Source organism: Rattus norvegicus, chromosome 13 (assembly GCF_021556685.1).
Source record: "Rattus norvegicus strain SHRSP/BbbUtx chromosome 13, alternate assembly SHRSP_T2T, whole genome shotgun sequence".
Classification (NCBI taxonomy): Eukaryota; Metazoa; Chordata; class Mammalia; order Rodentia; family Muridae; genus Rattus; species Rattus norvegicus.
In genome coordinates, this window is record NC_141546.1 from 9,593,131 (window position 1) to 9,612,720 (window position 19,590).

Genomic DNA, 19,590 nt, shown 5'->3' on the forward strand with positions numbered 1-19,590 from the left:
TTTATAAAAAAAACACTGAGTCTGCTTTTCCTCAAGAACATTCGTGCCTTCCACTTTTTAATACCCAAATCTATGATTCACTTGTCATTTGATCTTGGTGTTGAGTGTATGACTGGGCCCAGTATTACCTTCTCCTTCATGGCTTCCTAATCATCAAAGCAATACTAGATAAGAGTTCAGAAAGAGAGTGAGAACCTGCTGAATCTCATGGTGGTCCAACTCATAAAGTCTCCACTACAAATATGAATTGTGTGAAGTATCCCTGTAAAAGGACACATATTCCTTTTATGTCCTTAGTATGTCTTAAGGTCAACTCAGTCCCAAGGTCAAGTAACTGACCTGGCCCAATTACAATAGTAAGTTCCACCTGGGCCAGATGTTCTAGTCTCCTGTTTTGTTTTGATTCTGTTTGTCTGTTTTGTTTGTTTTTCCTTTTTGAAATAAGGTTGTAATATGTCATACTGGCTGGTGTGGAGTTCTTTATTTTGAACAGTGTTGCCTCAAGCTTACAGAGATCTTGTTTTCCATTAAAGAGGCTTCACTACTACACTAATACTCCTTCTGAAGAGCTGGTATCTCTGGCATCTGGAAAAAAAGAAGCTACCCAGAAGTACCAAGGCATTGGTACTTTTAGTCAAGAAAGAAAATGATTCCACATTTGGGGCAGGGGTGGGGGGGTGGAGTTAAACCAAACTTCTTAGCTAATTTTTACTTCCTGTTAGAAAATTAAATAAAATCTGATAACTGTGAAACTGTACCCTGCGTTCTGTCCTGTTCTCATGGGATACTATAGGAGCATGTTTGTGCCTTCCCTGTCTCATGGCACAGGTCCTTTGAGACATGCTAAATTAAACTCATACTGACAAAGGGATTTTGGAGATATTAGGCATGTTTGACCTATTTTGACACAACTCAATAAAAGATTCAACAATAGTTTAAACACATAAAGACAAAAAAAAAGAATTAAACTTGCAAGAAGACATATACATGACAAAACAAATACAACAACACTATGAAAAAAATCAAAATAATAGGATGGTAAAACAAAATTTAAAAAGCCAAGCACAGGAAGTAGAAGGAAGAACAAGTTCAAGGGTTAGAGTGCATGATAAAAGAGAGAAACAAAATAGCAGATCTTCCGTGAAGAATCCTTATACAGAAATAGATTAATCTGCAGCTGGAGAGATGGTTCAATAGATAAAAGTGCTTTTGGCAAGAAGGTCTTACTTCCAATTCCCAGGACCAACATCAAAGCCAGAATGTGCTCTTCCACTATACTTTGACAGGCCTGCAAGCCCATGGGATATGAAGTAATAAAATGACAAGGGACCATGGATAAAGCCAAAAGGAAGATGATAACAGACACCTGAAGTTGTCCTCTTACCTCCATATACACATCTGGGCATATTATGCTGGCTAGGTTTTGTCAACCTGACACAACCTAGAGTAGTCTCAGAGGTTGAAACTTCAATAGATAAAATGCTGCCATAAGATTGAGCTATAGGAAAGCTTGTAGTGCTATTTCTTGAGTAGTGACTGAAGTGGGCAGCCAATTGTAGTTTATCCTTTCAAATGGCAAGGGGCACTGAATAGCCTAATAAAGCATGCAGAGCAAGCCATGAAGAAGAAGTTAGTAATCTGTATCCCTTCATAGCTTCTGCATCAGTTCCTGACTACACATTCCTGCCTTGAGACCCTGACCTCACTGCTTACTGGATTATTCTCATGGCTTGAGTATCCTGTTTTCTAATGACACATAGGTCAATTATTCTCAGAAGTGTCATTGATTCCAGTGAACTGGGATCTGTCACATCAATCAATAAATAAAATTCCATATGTGGTTCTTTATACTCCAGTCAGTTGGGAGTATTTTCTCCATTCGTGTTCCTTTTTCAAAAATGACAAGAGCTTGTGTCCAGTTGACATAAACTCATCCAGCCTAGTTTCTGAACTACTAGAGTAGAGAAACCAAGCAGAGTATAATCAATCCAGGAAGCAAATGTGTATTTGTTTCTTAGTGGTTGTGGATCTGATGTGATTAATTGCCTCAAATTCCTGCAACTGTCGTTTCTCTACAGTGAAACAGTAGAGAAACCATTTCTTCCCAAGACACTCCTCTCTGCAAAGGGTATTTAATCTCAGTCCCACACTGAGAAATGGGGTATGGTTTTACTCATCTGGTTTCTGCCTTGGTATGAGTAATACAAGTGCGCATAACCAACTGTGCGAAACTGTGCAAAAACTGTGGGCTAAAATATGCCTTTCTCATTTAAGTTGATTTTTTTTGTCAGGGTATTTTTCACAGCAACAGAAATGAAGCTGAAATAGTGTACAAGTCTTCCAAGTACCAGAACACTGACCTATAAATGTTCCGGGGACTATACATGAGGGGAAGGAAAACTCATGAGAAATTGGCTAAAGTATGAGCTACTGACTCTTGTGGGGAATATTAAGAATCAAGTAGAGTTTGCCTTTTTCTTTTTACAGCCATCTATGAACAATCATGTGAGGTGTATAGACACAAAGGACACACAGCTGGGTTCTTCTATGTTGACTCTGATGGCAGTGGGCCACTGGGACCCCTTCAGGTGTACTGCAATATTACCGGTAAGAGCCACTTTTCTCAGCATGCTCAACCTGGATGACTGGTGGTATGGAATCAAAGGGAGAGTCTAGAAAGGCATATTGAGTGTTCAAAAACTCTCAAGACTTGCTTCATGGGGGAAAGAATGCTATCTTGAAAAATAATAGAAATTAGCTTAATTATTGTCAAGACAAAGAATAGAGAGATCTCCGTGGTCCTGAAGAAGGAATGAATTACCAAGTGTTCTCTGTAAGGCTTCCCAAAAAACTTCATTATTAGAACTCAGCAACATAAATAAATGGAGATAGAAAACAAAACAAATAAACACAAAAGAACAAGGCATAAAATTCAGTGGGAAGTCCTGATTCGCAAAGGGGAACTCTACTGTAATTCTATGCATGGTTCTAGAGACTGTGTACCTTTTGATTTTTACCAACTTTTGCTTCAATGGTTCATCAGTAAAATAGGAAGAAGATGACTACACAAAAATGAACTGTGAGGATCACAGATAATCAGGCATGACAATGGACCAGCAAGTGAGGACATACAAAACACAGCTTTTACCTCAAAAGTACTAAGAGATTCTTTGTTCCAGAGTGTGACCATGGACTGAGAACATAGATTTAGGTTACCATGAATTTCATGTTCCATCATGCTAATGGTTTCATAAAGATCCTATTGCACTATTTGTAAGTCAACATATTTATACAGTTCTATATACTAGTGAAATAACAAGAGAGAAGACTTCAGTAAAGCAGGAACTTCTCTGCCCTGAACTTCATAGCATATCTGATGGATTTCTTAGCCTCTGGGTTTGTGAAACTTAGGTATCTCCTCATACATTTCAATATAGCTTGTCAGAAAGTCACCAGAATGTTGGTTTATGCATAGAAATATTTAATAAACTACTGTTCAATATGCCAAGATTCCCCAAGAAATTACAAAATTTTTAATCAGCCAATCATCTTCTTGAAATATTCAATGTAGATGTAGCTTCATTTTCTGGAAATTATAGTTCCTTTACAAATCACCACTATCACTATCACCACCACCATCATCCTCATCATTACCATCACCATCATCATTGACGGTTTACCCCACACACACACTCTGGAATATTCTGAGATCCTGTAGCTTGTTTATAAATCAATTACAAAGTTTAAAAGTGTTATGTGAGGGAGCAACATGTTGAGCAGATAAAGACACTTAGTGCGAAGCCTGATGACCTAAAATTAATCCCTGGAGCCCACATAGTGGAAGGAGAAAACTGACTCCATCAAGATTGCACATGTTCTACTCTGACTTCTAAGATTCACAGTAGTGCAAATGTAAACTTCCCACCAGTAAAATAAATGGTTAAAAATGTCATTTGATGGATAATTTATTCTATAAAACAATTCCACAGTGCCAAACATTGATGATTTTAAATGTTTAACATTGCAAGCAGTCCAGATATGATTGAGCATTATTAATTGGCTTACCTCTTTCTCCCTCTTCGTCTCCCCACCCCACATACAAACACATATCACAGGGGGGGGAGAGAGAGAGGGAGAGGAAGATGGAGAGGGAGAGGGAGAGGGAGAGGGAGAGGAAGATGGAGAGGGAGAGGGAGAGGGAGAGGGAGAGAGAGAGGGAGAGGGAGAGACAGAGGTGGGGGGGTGTAGTTTATTTCAAGTCTGGTCTTCAAAGATGTAAGATGTCCTGTGTAATAGAGCAGCAAAGTCAGGCCTCTTATATGTCATTGAGCATTTGGTGAGGCAGCATACCTATAGAGCTCATTCTAGCCTGATAATATCCAAGGCACAGAAATTGCACCATGCATGTTCATGAGGCAGTGAACTAAGGAAGAGGACTATGAGATGCTGTAGATAAGATGCAATAAAACTGCTTCAAGAAGTGATGAGAAGGCATCCTGCTCATTTTTCCAAATGAGTTCAAAGATCCAGACACTGGCTTCAGAAAGTGCTAGTCATGTTAGTTTCTTTATTACTTCATACAGTGAGGAGTGACTATATGTTATTTACTTTGTAGGTGCCTTAGAGCCGGAATAGAAATTTTGCTGCTTGCTGTTCGTAGTCGTTGTTACATAGTCCTGTTTGACAACCTAGTCTTGGACTGAGATTCTCAATGTATTTTGATTCTTTTAAAACCATAACTCTACCCCAGGTTCTTCATAAAATATTTAGAATTCTAGGATAGCTTCTAATTCCCTAAATGCACTTATCTTAAACTTTATAAAATATTTAGATGCAAATTAGCTTGGTCTATATTTTTTTTAAAAACATAGGTGGTTTTTGCTAAAAGACAAAGGGAACAGTTAGATGCTGCTAAGTATCAGCTATGACTTGAATCCAGGAGGCATGGTTGCCACTGGCATTCAGACATTTCAGTGAATTTTAATTGGAACAAAAAGGTATCTGTTAACTCTAAACACATAACTTTAAATTTTTCTCCATCTTAAATGGAAGAAAGACAATATGAGAAATCCATGGCTTAAGATGAATCTGATTTCTTACAGGTGGTCCCTTTGGTCTGTGATTAATCCTGATCACTAGACATTATGTTCTACCCAGATCAAGATTCTATTCTATTGACTGGAACCTTTTCCATGATGGGCTTTTATGGCTGCCCTAATACTGACTTGATAATTTAGATGGTCATAGATAGGATAGGTCATAGATAAATCTTTCCTATTGTTGCAATTGAGTAAAATATGTAAAAAAAGTTATTAAAAATGTAACCTAGAAAGTATGACCTGAACAACAAGATTTACGCAATCAAGTGAATGTCTAAGACTCACTAAATATTGAGTCTAATTCAATTAGCACATTACAGGGCAACTTTGAAACTTCAAAGCTTGCTTCAGATGATGGAATGTCTCCATCAAGGCCATACCTCCTAAACTTACTGACATTCTGCCACATTGTAACCAACTGGGAACAAAGTAATCATTTCTAGAGCCTGAGGTAGACATTCTTATTCAAATCACCACATGACAGAAGCAAGAAGGATCCTAAATTTGGATTCAGACTATATATATATATATATATATATATAGGCATGGTGACCTATACCTGTAATCCCAGGGCTGAGCAGGGATTACATTGCTGATGCAATGACAGGTCATGGACCATTAAGAGGAAGGGGCTTGGTGAAAAGTCTATAGACCACATAGGTAAACACATGAGATATCTTAAAATAGTTCTCATGGAACCCTGGGTAATTCTCACAAGATTGTTTTTAATGAATGAGCAAGAGTAAACTCTCTTAGTTTCCTTGAATTTCTGTATCAGCAGGTAATTTTTCCCTTTCACATGTACTCCCTCTTCTGAAATCCTTTACTAGACTGTGCAGCTTGATATTTAGCCTCCCAAGCTACAATCTTACATAAAGCTCTTTACAAACAACATACCCTCAGGCATTTTGTTTAAATGATGGAGAATAGACTAATACAAAGTGTGACAAATGTTTGGATTTACTTTTACAGCTTCCTTCATGATTCCTTTGTAATGAGCATAGTGAAATCACTGCCAAGTTCAAGTATCATTATTCATTTCTCCTTTGTTCTTTTCTACTTTAGGTGATGCATTTCAGACTAAAGCCCTTCTACTTTAAATCTATAACAGTTTGGAGCTGTGAAAAGTTTTAGTATTCAGTCTTAACCTGTTATGAGTCATTCTTAGGATTTGCAACTTCTGCTGTAAGTCTAGGTGTAAAGGATGCTCTACTGTTCCTCCTTTTCTTCCTGTACTTTATTCACTACCTAGCTTTTCCCAAAGCCTTTCATCTTCAAATATGGGAGAGAAATAATTTTGGGACTTGTGCTGAAGTTTAAATGAAATGCATGAGCATTATAGCTATACAACATCAGACAAGTAATTTAGCCATTCTTGATTTGGCTTTCTTGTCAGAAAGTAAATGTTATAAAAGTGATTGTCTTTCAAGATTATATGAACATCTCAGTATATGTGCTGGCATAGCTACTTCCCTCATTGCTGTAACAAAATACCCACAAAGCAACTTAAGGAAGGCAGAGTTTATGTTGACTCATGGTTTAAAGATATAGTCTATAACAGTAGTAAGATCATGAGGCACCTGATTACATTGTATTCATAGTGAGGAAGCAGAGTACAATTGATGCTGATATATTTTTTTGCTTTATCCTTTCTATTCACTCTTGGACTCCAGTCCATACAGTAAGTGACATCCACATTTAAAGTGGGTTTTTCCACCCATGTTAATTTCAATCTTACAAGTCCCTCAAAAGTGTGCCCAGTGGTCTTAGGTGATTTTGGTGCTGGCGATTCACAGTTTGTATTAACCCGGATACACATGAAATCCCAATTTTCTAAACCAGTCTTGAAACAGTGATCTGAAGTTATATAGTGACTGTAAATTTAACCTTCACTTACACTCACAGTTGTTCACACATTAGAAACTGTATGTATCCATTCTCAACACAAGAGATAAAATAATAAAATTGACTGCTCTAAATGGCCATGCTATTTCCAATACTCTAGGAATCTGGAGGGAAGCTATCTGGAAAAGAACTTAGCTTGATGAAGCAAAACTAGACTGAGAATCTCTGACTTTATTTCTTCAGAACTCAGCTTGCAGTGAGTGTGTCTACTTTTATAACATTTTCCTTAGAACTCAGTTTGTCATCAGAATTTTTTCAGGTTGAGAGGCAGTTGTCCACCTATTAAATATATTTATTTACTAGCTATTTAATTTTTTCCTGTGGTTTAGTCAATTGCATTTTTATGTTCAAAGTTGTTTGTGTGGAGTCACTTATAAAACACATTTCCTTCCAAATCAATAGAGTCAATGTCATTTTCACTTGTGTAGGACAATAAACCTGAGCTACAGGGAATTAACAGAAAAAAATATTTAGGTGAATTTCTAAATCAAAACTTGTTTTCCATTGTCAAATATTTCCTAATCCATTTCCAAGATACCTTAATAGTCTTCCAATTTTACATCCTGGGTGTTATGATACTTCAATTCTCTCTGCTTGGCAGCACCTGCTGCTTTCATTAAAATGTATCAAAGTATGCATAATTGGGTAGGTGTGACTGAGGTCTCTCCAATATTTCTAGTCATAATTACACAGCATGATTGAGGTAATAGATTATCATTACAGGTATTGAGAGCAAGAAGGAATTGTGTCCACAGAGTTTGGATTCTGCTGTTAGATTTGCTTCTTTAGGTTACAGCAATGCCTGTTATTTACTCATGTACACTCCTGTCAGTATAAGCTGAATGAAAGTCATTGAGTAGATAAGAAGACACTCATGGATACTTTTTCCTCACACTTTGAGTGTGCTTTCAGTGTTGGAGAAATGTACTAAAGGAATTTACTGCTTTGTATCATGGTATTTGTAATGCACTTTTATTCTGGCATTTTACTACTGACTTCACCCAAGCAATCTACTTCCAACACATTCACAGAAACACAGTCATGTATATGTGCTGTCACTTAAGAAGGTACATAGCTTTTGTGACTGAGTTATTACTTATTTGTATATATAAGCCCAGTCAATATTTTATCTTCTGACCTTGTATTTATAGAAAATCTTTAGTTCCCTTTTAATAACCTTTGATTAATGGTTTTTCAACCTCATGGAATGTTTTGTAAGTTGCCTGTTGGCAAGCTCTGAAGCAGTTATATCATGTCACTTGAAGAACAGAAGAGTTCTCATTACAGTTTTGACAACACAGAGACTTAATAGTATTCCTATTATGAAAGAGCTAAATAATTACTAATATAATTTTAGAAATTCTTATAGGATCATCATTAAGAATTATGAAATCATCTAATAGTCTATATAGCATAACTATAAGAAAATACATCTTTGTTATTCTGCAGAAATCAGGTCAAAAAGTGGGTAAATACCTTGTGAGATATATGTATATGTATATATACGGGAAAAGCATATTGATAGCAGGAATCTATTCTACAGTGAAATTCACCTTGTCCTTGTCTAAAGGAGGAACTCCATCATAAATTTTGATCCATAGTGGAACCATCTCAGGAAGATCACCTACTAGATTTTAGCTTCTTCATGGTGGTTCCTGGCACAGACCTCAACGTGATGGCCTCTTTTTACTTCTCAGGTGGTCTTTACTTTTCCATGATCTTTGATCCTGTCTCACTTTCCTCACTATATCTACCCTCTCTGTAAGCAAGGCAGGTATCTATCTTCATGGGCAGTAGGCTTAGTTCATCCTTGGAATTTTCAAAGCCAGTTTCCTTGTGGAGAATCACTCATGGACCATGTATGTGGTGTGGTTCACTTGAATGTTAATTGCTTGTAATAATACTAATTGCTGGTTTCTTCTTTATATATTTTCAACTTATATTGTGGCTTAAATTTCAGGAGAATAATTTGATTTTTCTAATGAAGGATTTCCCAAAGAGTTCAGAAACAGCCATCTGCCAGTTAGAAGAAGCAGCTTTTTATGCACCGTGATCTTACCTACAGTGTGGGCCACACAGGGCTTCAGAAGAATGCAATCTCAAGCTAAGGCTAATAGTGAGTCTTATCTCCATGTGTAGAAGCCTCTGCTTTCAAGTGACCTCTCTGAGCTAGCACCAGATGGCATAATCTCTTTATAAATTAATCCATTAAACAAAACAACTAAGTCATAAAGCTGTGGCTTTACCCTGAAATTAAAACACTGTCACCTTCAAATTGCCAAGAATATTAATAGCCACTTAGGGAAATTTTTCCACAGATCTACTTAGCCTGGCCTGTTAGTCAAACCACACTCGAATGAAAAGAAGTATCCCATCCCAAGTTCAAGATATTTTCAGGCATTGGACTTGCAGCTTTTTCATGCTTCTTTTCTCTATTACTGCACAAATTTTGCATATTCTTTTTTTTTTATTAACTTGAGTATTTCTTATATACATTTCGAATGTTATTCCCTTTCCCGGTTTCCGGGCAAATATCCCCCTCCCCCCTCCCCTTCCTTATGGGTGTTCCCCTCCCAACCCTCCCCCCATTGCCGCCCTCCCCCCATAGACTAGTTCACTGGGGGTTCAGTCTTAGCAGGACCCAGGGCTTCCCCTTCCACTGGTGCTCTTACTAGGATATTCATTGCTACATATGGGGTCAGAGTCCAGGGTCAGTCCATGTATAGTCTTTAGGTAGTGGCTTAGTCCCTGGAAGCTCTGGTTGCTTGGCATTGTTGTACTTTTGGGGTCTCGAGCCCCTTCAAGCTCTTCCAGTTCTTTCTCTGATTCCTTCAACAGGGGACCTATTCTCAGTTCAGTGGTTTGCTGCTGGCATTCGCCTCTGTATTTGCAGTATTCTGGCTGTGTCTCTCAGGAGCGATCTACATCCAGCTCCTGTCGGTCTGCACTTCTTTGCTTCATCCATCTTGTCTAATTGGGTGGCTGTATATGTATGGGCCACATGTGGGGCAGGCTCTGAATGGGTGTTCCTTCAGTCTCTGTTTTAATCTTTGCCTCTCCCTTCCCTGCCAAGGGTATTCTTTTTCCTCATTTAAAGAAGGAGTGAAGCATTCACATTTTGATCATCCATCTTGAGTTTCGTTTGTTCTAGGGATCTAGGGTAATTCAAGCATTTGGACTAATAGCCACTTATCAATGAGTGCATACCATGTATGTCTTTCTGTGATTGGGTTAGCTCACTCAGGATGATATTTTCCAGTTCCAACCATTTGCCTACGAATTTCATAAACTTGTAGTTTTTGATAGCTGAGTAATATTCCATTGTGTAGATGTACCACATATTCTGTATCCATTCCTCTGTTGAAGGGCATCTGGGTTTTTTCCATTTTCTGGCTATTATAAATAAGGCTGCGATGAACATAGTGGAGCACGTGTCTCTTTTATATGTTGAGGCATCTTTTGGGTATATGCCCAAGAGAGGTATAGCTGGATCCTCAGGCAGTTCAATGCCCAATTTTCTGAGGAACCTCCAGACTGATTTCCAGAATGGTTTTACCAGTCTGCAATCCCACCAACAATGGAGGAGTGTTCCTCTTTCTCCACATCCTTGCCAGCATCTGCTGTCACCTGAGTTTTTGATCTTAGCCATTCTCACTGGTGTGAGGTGAAATCTCAGGGTTGTTTTGATTTGCATTTCCCTTATGACTAAAGATGTTGAACATTTCTTTAGGTGTTTCTCAGCCATTCGGCATTCCTCAGCTGTGAATTCTTTGTTTAGCTCTGAACCCCATTTTTTAATAGGGTTATTTGTTTCCCTGCGGTCTAACTTCTTGAGTTCTTTGTATATTTTGGATATAAGGCCTCTATCTGTTGTAGGATTGGTAAAGATCTTTTCCCAATCTGTTGGTTGCCGTTTTTTACTAACCACAGTGTCCTTTGCCTTACAGAAGCTTTGCAGTTTTATGAGATCCCATTTGTCGATTCTTGATCTTAGAGCATAAGCCATTGGTGTTTTGTTCAGGAAATTTTTTCCAGTGCCTATGTGTTCCAGATGCTTCCCTAGTTTTTCTTCTATTAGTTTGAGTGTGTCTGGTTTGATGTGGAGGTCCTTGATCCACTTGGACTTAAGCTTTGTACAGGGTGATAAGCATGGATCGATCTGCATTCTTCTACATGTTGCCCTCCAGTTGAACCAGCACCATTTGCTGAAAATGCTATCTTTTTTCCATTGGATGGTTTTGGCTCCTTTGTCAAAAATCAAGTGACCATAGGTGTGTGGGTTCATTTCTGGGTCTTCAATTCTATTCCATTGGTCTATCTGTCTGTCTCTGTACCAATACCATGCAGTTTTTATCACTATTGCTCTGTAATACTGCTTGAGTTCAGGGATAGTGATTCCCCCTGAAGTCCTTTTATTGTTGAGGATAGCTTTAGCTATCCTGGTTTTTTTGTTATTCCAGATGAATTTGCAAATTGTTCTGTCTAACTCTTTGAAGAATTGGATTGGTATTTTGATGGGGATTGCATTGAATCTGTAGATTGCTTTTGGTAAAATGGCCATTTTTACTATATTAATCCTGCCAATCCATGAGCATGGGAGATCTTTCCATCTTCTGAGGTCTTCTTCAATTTCTTTCCTCAGTGTCTTGAAGTTCTTATTGTACAGATCTTTTACTTGCTTGGTTAAAGTCACACCGAGGTACTTTATATTATTTGGGTCTATTATTAAGGGTGTCGTTTCCCTAATTTCTTTCTCGGCTTGTTTCTCTTTTGTATAGAGGAAGGCAACTGATTTATCTGAGTTAATTTTATACCCAGCCACTTTGCTGAAGTTGTTTATCAGCTTTAGTAGTTCTCTAGTGGAACTTTTGGGATCACTTAAATATACTATCATGTCATCTGCAAATAGTGGTATTTTGACCTCTTCTTTTCCGATCTGTATCCCCTTGATCTCCTTTTGTTGTCTGATTGCTCTGGCTAGAACTTCAAGAACTATATTGAATATGTAGGGAGAGAGTGGGCAGCCTTGTCTAGTCCCTGATTTTAGTGGGATTGCTTCAAGTTTCTCTCCATTTAGTTTAATGTTAGCAACTGGTTTGCTGTATATGGCTTTTACTATGTTTAGGTATGGGCCTTGAATTCCTATTCTTTCCAGGACTTTTATCATGAAGGGGTGTTGAATTTTGTCAAATGCTTTCTCAGCATCTAATGAAATGATCATGTGGTTCTGTTCTTTCAGTTTGTTTGTATAATGGATCACGTTGATGGTTTTCCCTATATTAAACCATCCCTGCATGCCTGGGATGAAGCCTACTTGATTATGGTGGATGATTGTTTTGATGTGCTCTTGAATTCGGTTTGCCAGAATTTTATTGAGTATTTTTGCGTCGATATTCATAAGGGAAATTGGTCTGAAGTTCTCTTTCTTTGTTGTGTCTTTGTGTGGTTTAGGTATAAGACTAATTGTGGCTTCGTAGAAGGAATTCGGTAGGGCTCCATCTGTTTCAATTTTGTGGAATAGTTTGGATAATATTGGTATGAGGTCTTCTATGAAGGTTTGATAGAATTCTGCACTAAACCCGTCTGGACCTGGGCTCTTTTTGGTTGGGAGACCTTTAATGACTGCTTCTATTTCCTTAGGAGTTATGGGGTTGTTTAACTTGTTTATCTGTTCCTGATTTAACTTCGATACCTGGTATCTGTCTAGGAAATTGTCCATTTCCTGAAGATTTTCAAATTTTGTTGAATATAGGTTTTTATAGTAAGATCTGATGATTTTTTGAATTTCCTCTGAATCTGTAGTTATGTCTCCCTTTTCATTTCTGATTTTGTTAATTTGGTTGCACTCTCTGTGTCCTCTCGTTAGTCTGGCTAAGGGTTTATCTATCTTGTTGATTTTCTCAAAGAACCAACTTTTGGTTCTGTTGATTCTTTCTAAGGTCCTTTTTGTTTCTACTTGGTTGATTTCAGCTCTGAGTTTGATTATTTCCTGCCTTCTACTCGTCCTGGATGTATTTGCTTCTTTTTGTTCTAGAGCTTTTAGGTGTGCTGTCAAGCTGCTGACATATGGTCTTTCCTGTTTCTTTCTGCAGGCACTCAGCGCTATGAGTTTTCCTCTTAGCACAGCTTTCATTGTGTCCCATAAGTTTGAGTATGTTGTATCTTCATTTTCATTAAATTCTAAAAAGTTTTTAATTTCTTTCTTTATTTCTTCCTTGACCAGGTTATCATTGAGTAGAGCATTGTTCAATTTCCACGTATATGTGGGCATTCTTCCCTTATTGTTATTGAAGACCAGTTTTAGGCCGTGGTGGTCCGATAGCACGCATGGGATTATTTCTATCTTTCTGTACCTGTTGAGGCCCGTTTTTTGACCAATTATATGGTCAATTTTGGAGAAAGTACCATGAGGAGCTGAGAAGAAGGTATATCCTTTTGCTTTAGGATAGAATGTTCTATAAATATCCGTTAAGTCCATTTGGCTCATGACTTCTCTTAGTCTGTCGACATCACTGTTTAATTTCTGTTTCCATGATCTGTCCATTGATGAGAGTGGGGTGTTGAAATCTCCCACTATTATTGTGTGAGGTGCAATGTGTGTTTCGAGCTTTAGTAAGGTTTCTTTTACGTATGTAGGTGCCCTTGTATTTGGGGCATAGATATTTAGGATTGAGAGTTCATCTTGGTGGATTTTTCCTTTGATGAATATGAAGTGTCCTTCCTTATCTTTTTTGATGACTTTTAGTTGGAAATTGATTTTATTTGATATTAGAATGGCTACTCCAGCTTGCTTCTTCTGACCATTTGCTTGGAAAGTTGTTTTCCAGCCTTTCACTCTGCGGTAGTGTCTGTCTTTGTCTCTGAGGTGTGTTTCCTGTAGGCAGCAGAATGCATGGTCCTCGTTGTGTATCCAGTTTGTTAATCTATGTCTTTTTATTGGGGAGTTGAGGCCATTGATATTGAGAGATATTAAGGAATAGTGATTATTGTTTCCCTTTATATTCATATTTGGATGTGAGGTTATGTTTGTATGTTTTCATTCTCTTTGTTTTGTTGCCAAGACGATTAGTTTCTTGCTTCTTCTAGGGTATAGCTTGCCTCCTTATGTTGGGCTTTACCATTTATTATCCTTTGTAGTGCTGGATTTGTAGAAACATATTGTGTAAATTTGGTTTTGTCATGGAATATCTTGGTTTCTCCATCTATGTTAATTGAGAGTTTTGCTGGATACAGTAACCTGGGCTGGCATTTGTGTTCTCTTAGGGTCTGTATGACATCTGTCCAGGATCTTCTGTCCTTCATAGTTTCTGGCGAGAATTCTGGTGTGATTCTGATAGGTCTCCCTTTATATGTTACTTGACCTTTTTCCCTTACTGCTTTTAATATTCTTTCTTTATTTTGTGCGTTTGGTGTTTTGACAATTATGTGACGGGAGGTGTTCCTTTTCTGGTCCAATCTATTTGGAGTTCTGTAGGCTTCTTGTATGTCTATGGGTATCTCTTTTTTTAGGTTAGGGAAGTTTTCTTCTATGATTTTGTTGAAGATATTTACTGGTCCTTTGACCTGGGAGTCTTCACTCTCTTCTATGCCTATTATCCTTAGGTTTGATCTTCTCATTGAGTCCTGGATTTCCTGTATGTTTTGGACCAGTAGGTTTTTCCGCTTTACATTATCTTTGACAGTTGAGTCAATGATTTCTATGGAATCTTCTGCTCCTGAGATTCTCTCTTCCATCTCTTGTATTCTGTTGGTGAAGCTTGTATCTACAGCTCCTTGTCTCTTCTTTTGGTTTTGTATATCCAGGGTTGTTTCCATGTGTTCTTTCTTGATTGTTTCTATTTCCATTTTTAATTCCTTCAACTGTTTGATTGTGTTTTCCTGGAATTCTTTCAGGGATTTTTGCGATTCTTTCAGGCATTTTTGCGATTCCTCTCTGTAGGCTTCTACTTGTTCTCTAAGGTAGTTCTTCATGTCTTTCTTGAAGTCCTCCAGCATCATGATCAAATATGATTTTGAAACTAGATCTTGCTTTTCTGGTGTGTTTGTATATTCCGTGTTTGCTTTGGTGGGAGAATTGGGCTCCGATGATGCCATGTAGTCTTGGTTTCTGTTGCTTGGGTTCCTGCGCTTGCCTCTCGCCATCAGATTATCTCTAGTGTTACTTTGTTCTGCTATTTCTGACAGTGGCTAGACTGTCCTATAAGCCTGTGTGTCAGGAGTGCTGTAGACCTGTTTTCCTCTCTTTCAGTCAGTTATGGGGACAGAGTGTTCTGCTTTCGGGTGTGTAGTTTTTCCTCTCTACAGGTCTTCAGCTGTTCCTGTGGGCCTGTGTCTTGAGTTCTCCAGGCAGCTTTCTTGCAGCAGAAAATTTGGTCTTACCTGTGGTCCTGAGGCTCAGGTTCGCTCGTGGGGTGCTGCCCAGGGGCTCTCTGCAGCGGCAGCAACCAGGAAGACCTGTGCCGCCCCTTCCGGGAGCTTCAGTGCACCAGGGTTCCAGATGGTCTTTGGCTTTTTCCTCTGGCGTCCGAGATGTGTGTGCAGGGAGCAGTCTCTTCTGGTTTCCCAGGCTTGTCTGCCTCTCTGAAGGTTTAGCTCTCCCTCCCACGGGATTTGGGTGCAGAGAACTGTTTATCCGGTCTGTTTCTTTCAGGTTCCGGCAGTGTCTCAGGCAGGGGTCCTGCCGCTCCTGGGCCCTCCCCCACGGGAGCCCAGAGGCCTTATACAGTTTCCTCTTGGGCCAGGGATGTGGGCAGGGGTGAGCAGTGTTGGTGGTCTCTTCTGCTCTGCAGCTTCAGGAGTGCCCACCTGACCAGGCGGTTGGGTCTCTCTCTCACCGGGTCTGGGAGGAGAGAGCTGCTGCGGGCCGGGATCCGTGGGTGTGGGACTTCCCTTGCATATTCTTTATTAGTCTGCATCCTTATATATTTATGATATGCTCCGTTATGTATGCATTATTCAATTATGTATATATTAATACATGAAAATTACATCCTAATAATGTTGACTGTTTGGCACCAAAGTTCACACAGTGAATAAATCTATTTTTGTCCTTAAGAAACTCAAAAATAAAGATAAATTAAATATTTAAATTAAATTAACACTTTATAAAAATTACTTATTTATTATACTATGTGTCTGTGTCTGTGTCAGTCTTAGTGCCTGTGTCTGAGTCTGTGTCTATGTCTGTTTCTATATGTGTATGTCTGCATGTGGAAGCCAGAGAACATTTTTGTATGTTTTCCCTTCAGTACCACCTACCTTTGTATTTGAACCAAATTTCTCATTTTCTTTATATTCAATAATTCAGACTGCACTAACTGGGCAACTCTCCAGAGGTTATCTTGCTTATTTCAATCCAGAACCAGTGTTCTTGACCCTTCTTAATAGTTTTTACTGATGGAATTCTGCTCTTTGTCCAGTCGAGGAAAATTCTTTACCAGTAGAGCTATCTCTCCCAACTCAGATTATTTTATGCATCTCTCAAAAAATTATGTACTTCTTAATTCTTATTTACTTCTTCTTTATTTATTTCTATGGTCTACTTTTTTATGCTTTATTCCTTCCATCAATTATGCAAAAGTTTATCCAGATAAATTGTATTTAATATGGACTGAGCTGATACCACAATCACAAAATGAATAAACCTATTATTTTCCTCAAAAATTGTTTTTAAGAGAAGACAGGTGAAGTACATACATATTTTATACTGGATGTGGAAAATATATTGGGAAGGCATTGATGGCACAGAAATACAACATGGGAGGGATTAATTGAGGAAAGATGTAAAGGGGAGCAAGAGTTGTCATCATTCAAGGTGACTTTGAATAGCTGTGTTTTGAGCTACAGCTTGTGTGTATGTGTGAGTGACGGTTTGTGTGTATGTGATGGATATTTGTATGGTGAATACATACACATGTGTGTGAGCATCTGCTCCCATAATTATATACAGAGATAAGAAAAATGACAGCAGATGTAAGAGGGTCTCTCTTTAACTTGGAAATCAACTGGTGATGAAAAAGCCTCCAAATCTCCCCACTGACTCTTCCCTCCACCATGTCAAGGTTATTGGCACAGGTGGAAAAGCATGGCTTTCTATGTGTGTAATGGGGATTTAAAGTCAAGTACTCAGCTTGGCCCATAGGTACTGTTTACCCACTCAGCCATGTCTCTAGCCTCAAGCTGACTTTGCAGTAAAAATAAATTTTATTTTTAAAGCAGCTACTAGCCTGAGTTGCGATGCTCTGCTTTTCAGAATAGAGATGGCTCTGGTACCTATAACCATTGGGGAAAAATATAAATTCTCTCTGTTTTACAGGAAGGCACAGAAATCCCATGTGCTAAACATCTTGCCTAGAATTGAATATACCACTGAAAATTGTCAGGTTGTGACTATGAAGCCTAAGTGCTCAGGTTCCCAGCAAGTCAGGGCTCCTGTTCCCTAATATGCTACATTGAGCTTGCATGGTTCCTTCCATGTGTGACTGGACCCTCAGGGAAGACTGTAAAGAGAAGTCTCCAGTTCCCACTGTACATTCTGCACCACTACTTTTGTCTTCTGTAAGACGGATGTGGCCATACCTCCTTCTAGAGTTCCTGGGTAGTGAATGAAAAGAATATAAAGCTGAGAGTGTACAGCTTGAAGTGAGTCTTAACTACTGGGAGACCCCCCCAAGTGAGTCCCAAGAACATAGATTGATGCAAACCCAAGAGATTTATTTTCAGGCATGTTGGGGTAGGCCTTCAATCAGCCCCTCATGGTGAGTGATTAGAAGGTAACCCCACATGACTATAACAAGCAGTTTTTATACTTTTTAGGGGTACAGATTATATCACCAAGGTTACAGTTTGAACTTATTGGCTAAGCATATTGACCTTTGAATCTATTGGCTAGCAATCGTATAACATGCATTTGAACTCTATCTGAGACCGGAGGGTCTATCAGTGCATTCTGCATTTTTTCAAGAATCTTCCTGCTCCTTCTGAGAACTGTGGGTGAAGAATGGAATTTGGCCTAGCCTTGACCTGAGGCAGGAAGCTGGGACTTGGCCTAATCTTGACCTGAGGCAGTAGGTGTAAGGCTGGCTAAAGCCCCTAGGATCCTTCAAGGTTTTTGATGTCCAATTATCATAACTCATAAGCTGAGAAGAGGGTTTAAAATGTCATTTTCTAGCTCTTTATTCAGTAAGTGTGAACATGAGTCAGAAACACTATTTATTTAGCATGCTATAATCGTTATGTTGAATGTCAGTTTGTTAACCTAGAGGCATCTAAAAAGAAACATTGGGAATGTCTACGTGAGTTTCCTAGAGTGTGCTAACTAAGGTGGGCAGACCCCTGCTATAGTAGTGCTGCCACTTGATGAGCTGAACTTATGGATGAATAAAAAGAAACAAAAGGAATAAGAATCAATCAGCACTCATCTCTTTCTACTTCTTGGTATGGGGGTATGATGTGATTAGCTTTCTCAAGCTCCTGCTGCCATGAATTCTCAGCCATCACAGACTGCAGACTTGAACTTTGAGTCAAAATAAAGCCTATGTTCTTTAAGCTGCTTTTGATATTTTTTCCCATCAAAAATGGAGAGAGTATCTTCTACATACATCTGTAGACATTTGAATTATTTCTTCAAAGCAATCAGCCTAGTATTGAACACTTAGTAAGGATCCTATTTTATTCATCTTTCTACAGACAAGGGGCCCTGTTTTAGAACCTTGAGTACAGGGCTATACATACATGATACATTTCTGTGCAGATATATTTAGTGTTCCTGGTTTTAGTAACAGGGGAACCAACAAAAATCAATCAACATGCTGCCCTCTGTCCTGTTAACTGATAACATCCGTGTACAAAGTCCCTTGTACATTAAAAGAATAAAGTAATCTAGCCCTAAATGCAGTTTCATTAAGACTCTCTCTCTCCCTCTCTCTCTCTCTCTCCCTCTCTCTCTCTCTCTCTCTCTCTCTTTCTCTCTCTCTCTCTCTCTCTCTCTCTCTCTCTCTCTCTCACACACACACACACACACACAACATATATGTATATATGTCACATACATAAATAGATGTTTTCTAGTTGTGGAATACTGCTAATGTACTTAACATCTATGAAGCTCAACTTCCTCATGCATATAACAGTAATTATTATACTTCAATGAATGTATGCAAAGTTCAGTAAAATTAAATGAGTGGATGGATCAGATGTTCCTGGGTCAGCATCTGCATTCTCTAAAAATTTCTGCAGTAGTGTCACATCTGTTTGCACGTACACTTACTTCTAAGACCCAACTAGAGAGCAAAATATGAATCTAGGCACTGCAAGTTCATATCCTGTTGTATAATGTATCTAGGCAATGTGGTTTCCACAGATGTGACTATTACCATTGCTTCCTCCAAGATTAAAATGTCACCTCAAGGAATTCAGAATGCTTAGTGCACAACAATGGCTATATTGATTGTCATTTTGTCACAACTTAAAATCTTGGGGACAAGGCTTTAATCATTTCTGTAAAAAAGTTTCCAGATTGCATTGAATTATGTGAGAAAACCCACCCTAAGTATGAGTGATACTGTTCCCTGATCTGGAGTTTTGG

The 19,590-nt window shown here is 38.6% G+C and overlaps 1 protein-coding gene across 2 annotated transcripts in view; it reads left to right on the forward strand.

Annotated features, from left to right (window-relative positions):
* The window catches only part of Cntnap5a (contactin associated protein-like 5A), a 982,002-nt gene that overhangs the window by 636,267 nt on the left and 326,145 nt on the right, over nucleotides 1–19,590 (forward strand). For both annotated transcript variants that reach the window (XM_087580548.1, NM_001047865.2), the window contains 1 exon segment: nucleotides 2,488–2,607. In XM_087580548.1, the coding sequence (XP_087436674.1) occupies nucleotides 2,488–2,607 (120 nt within the window).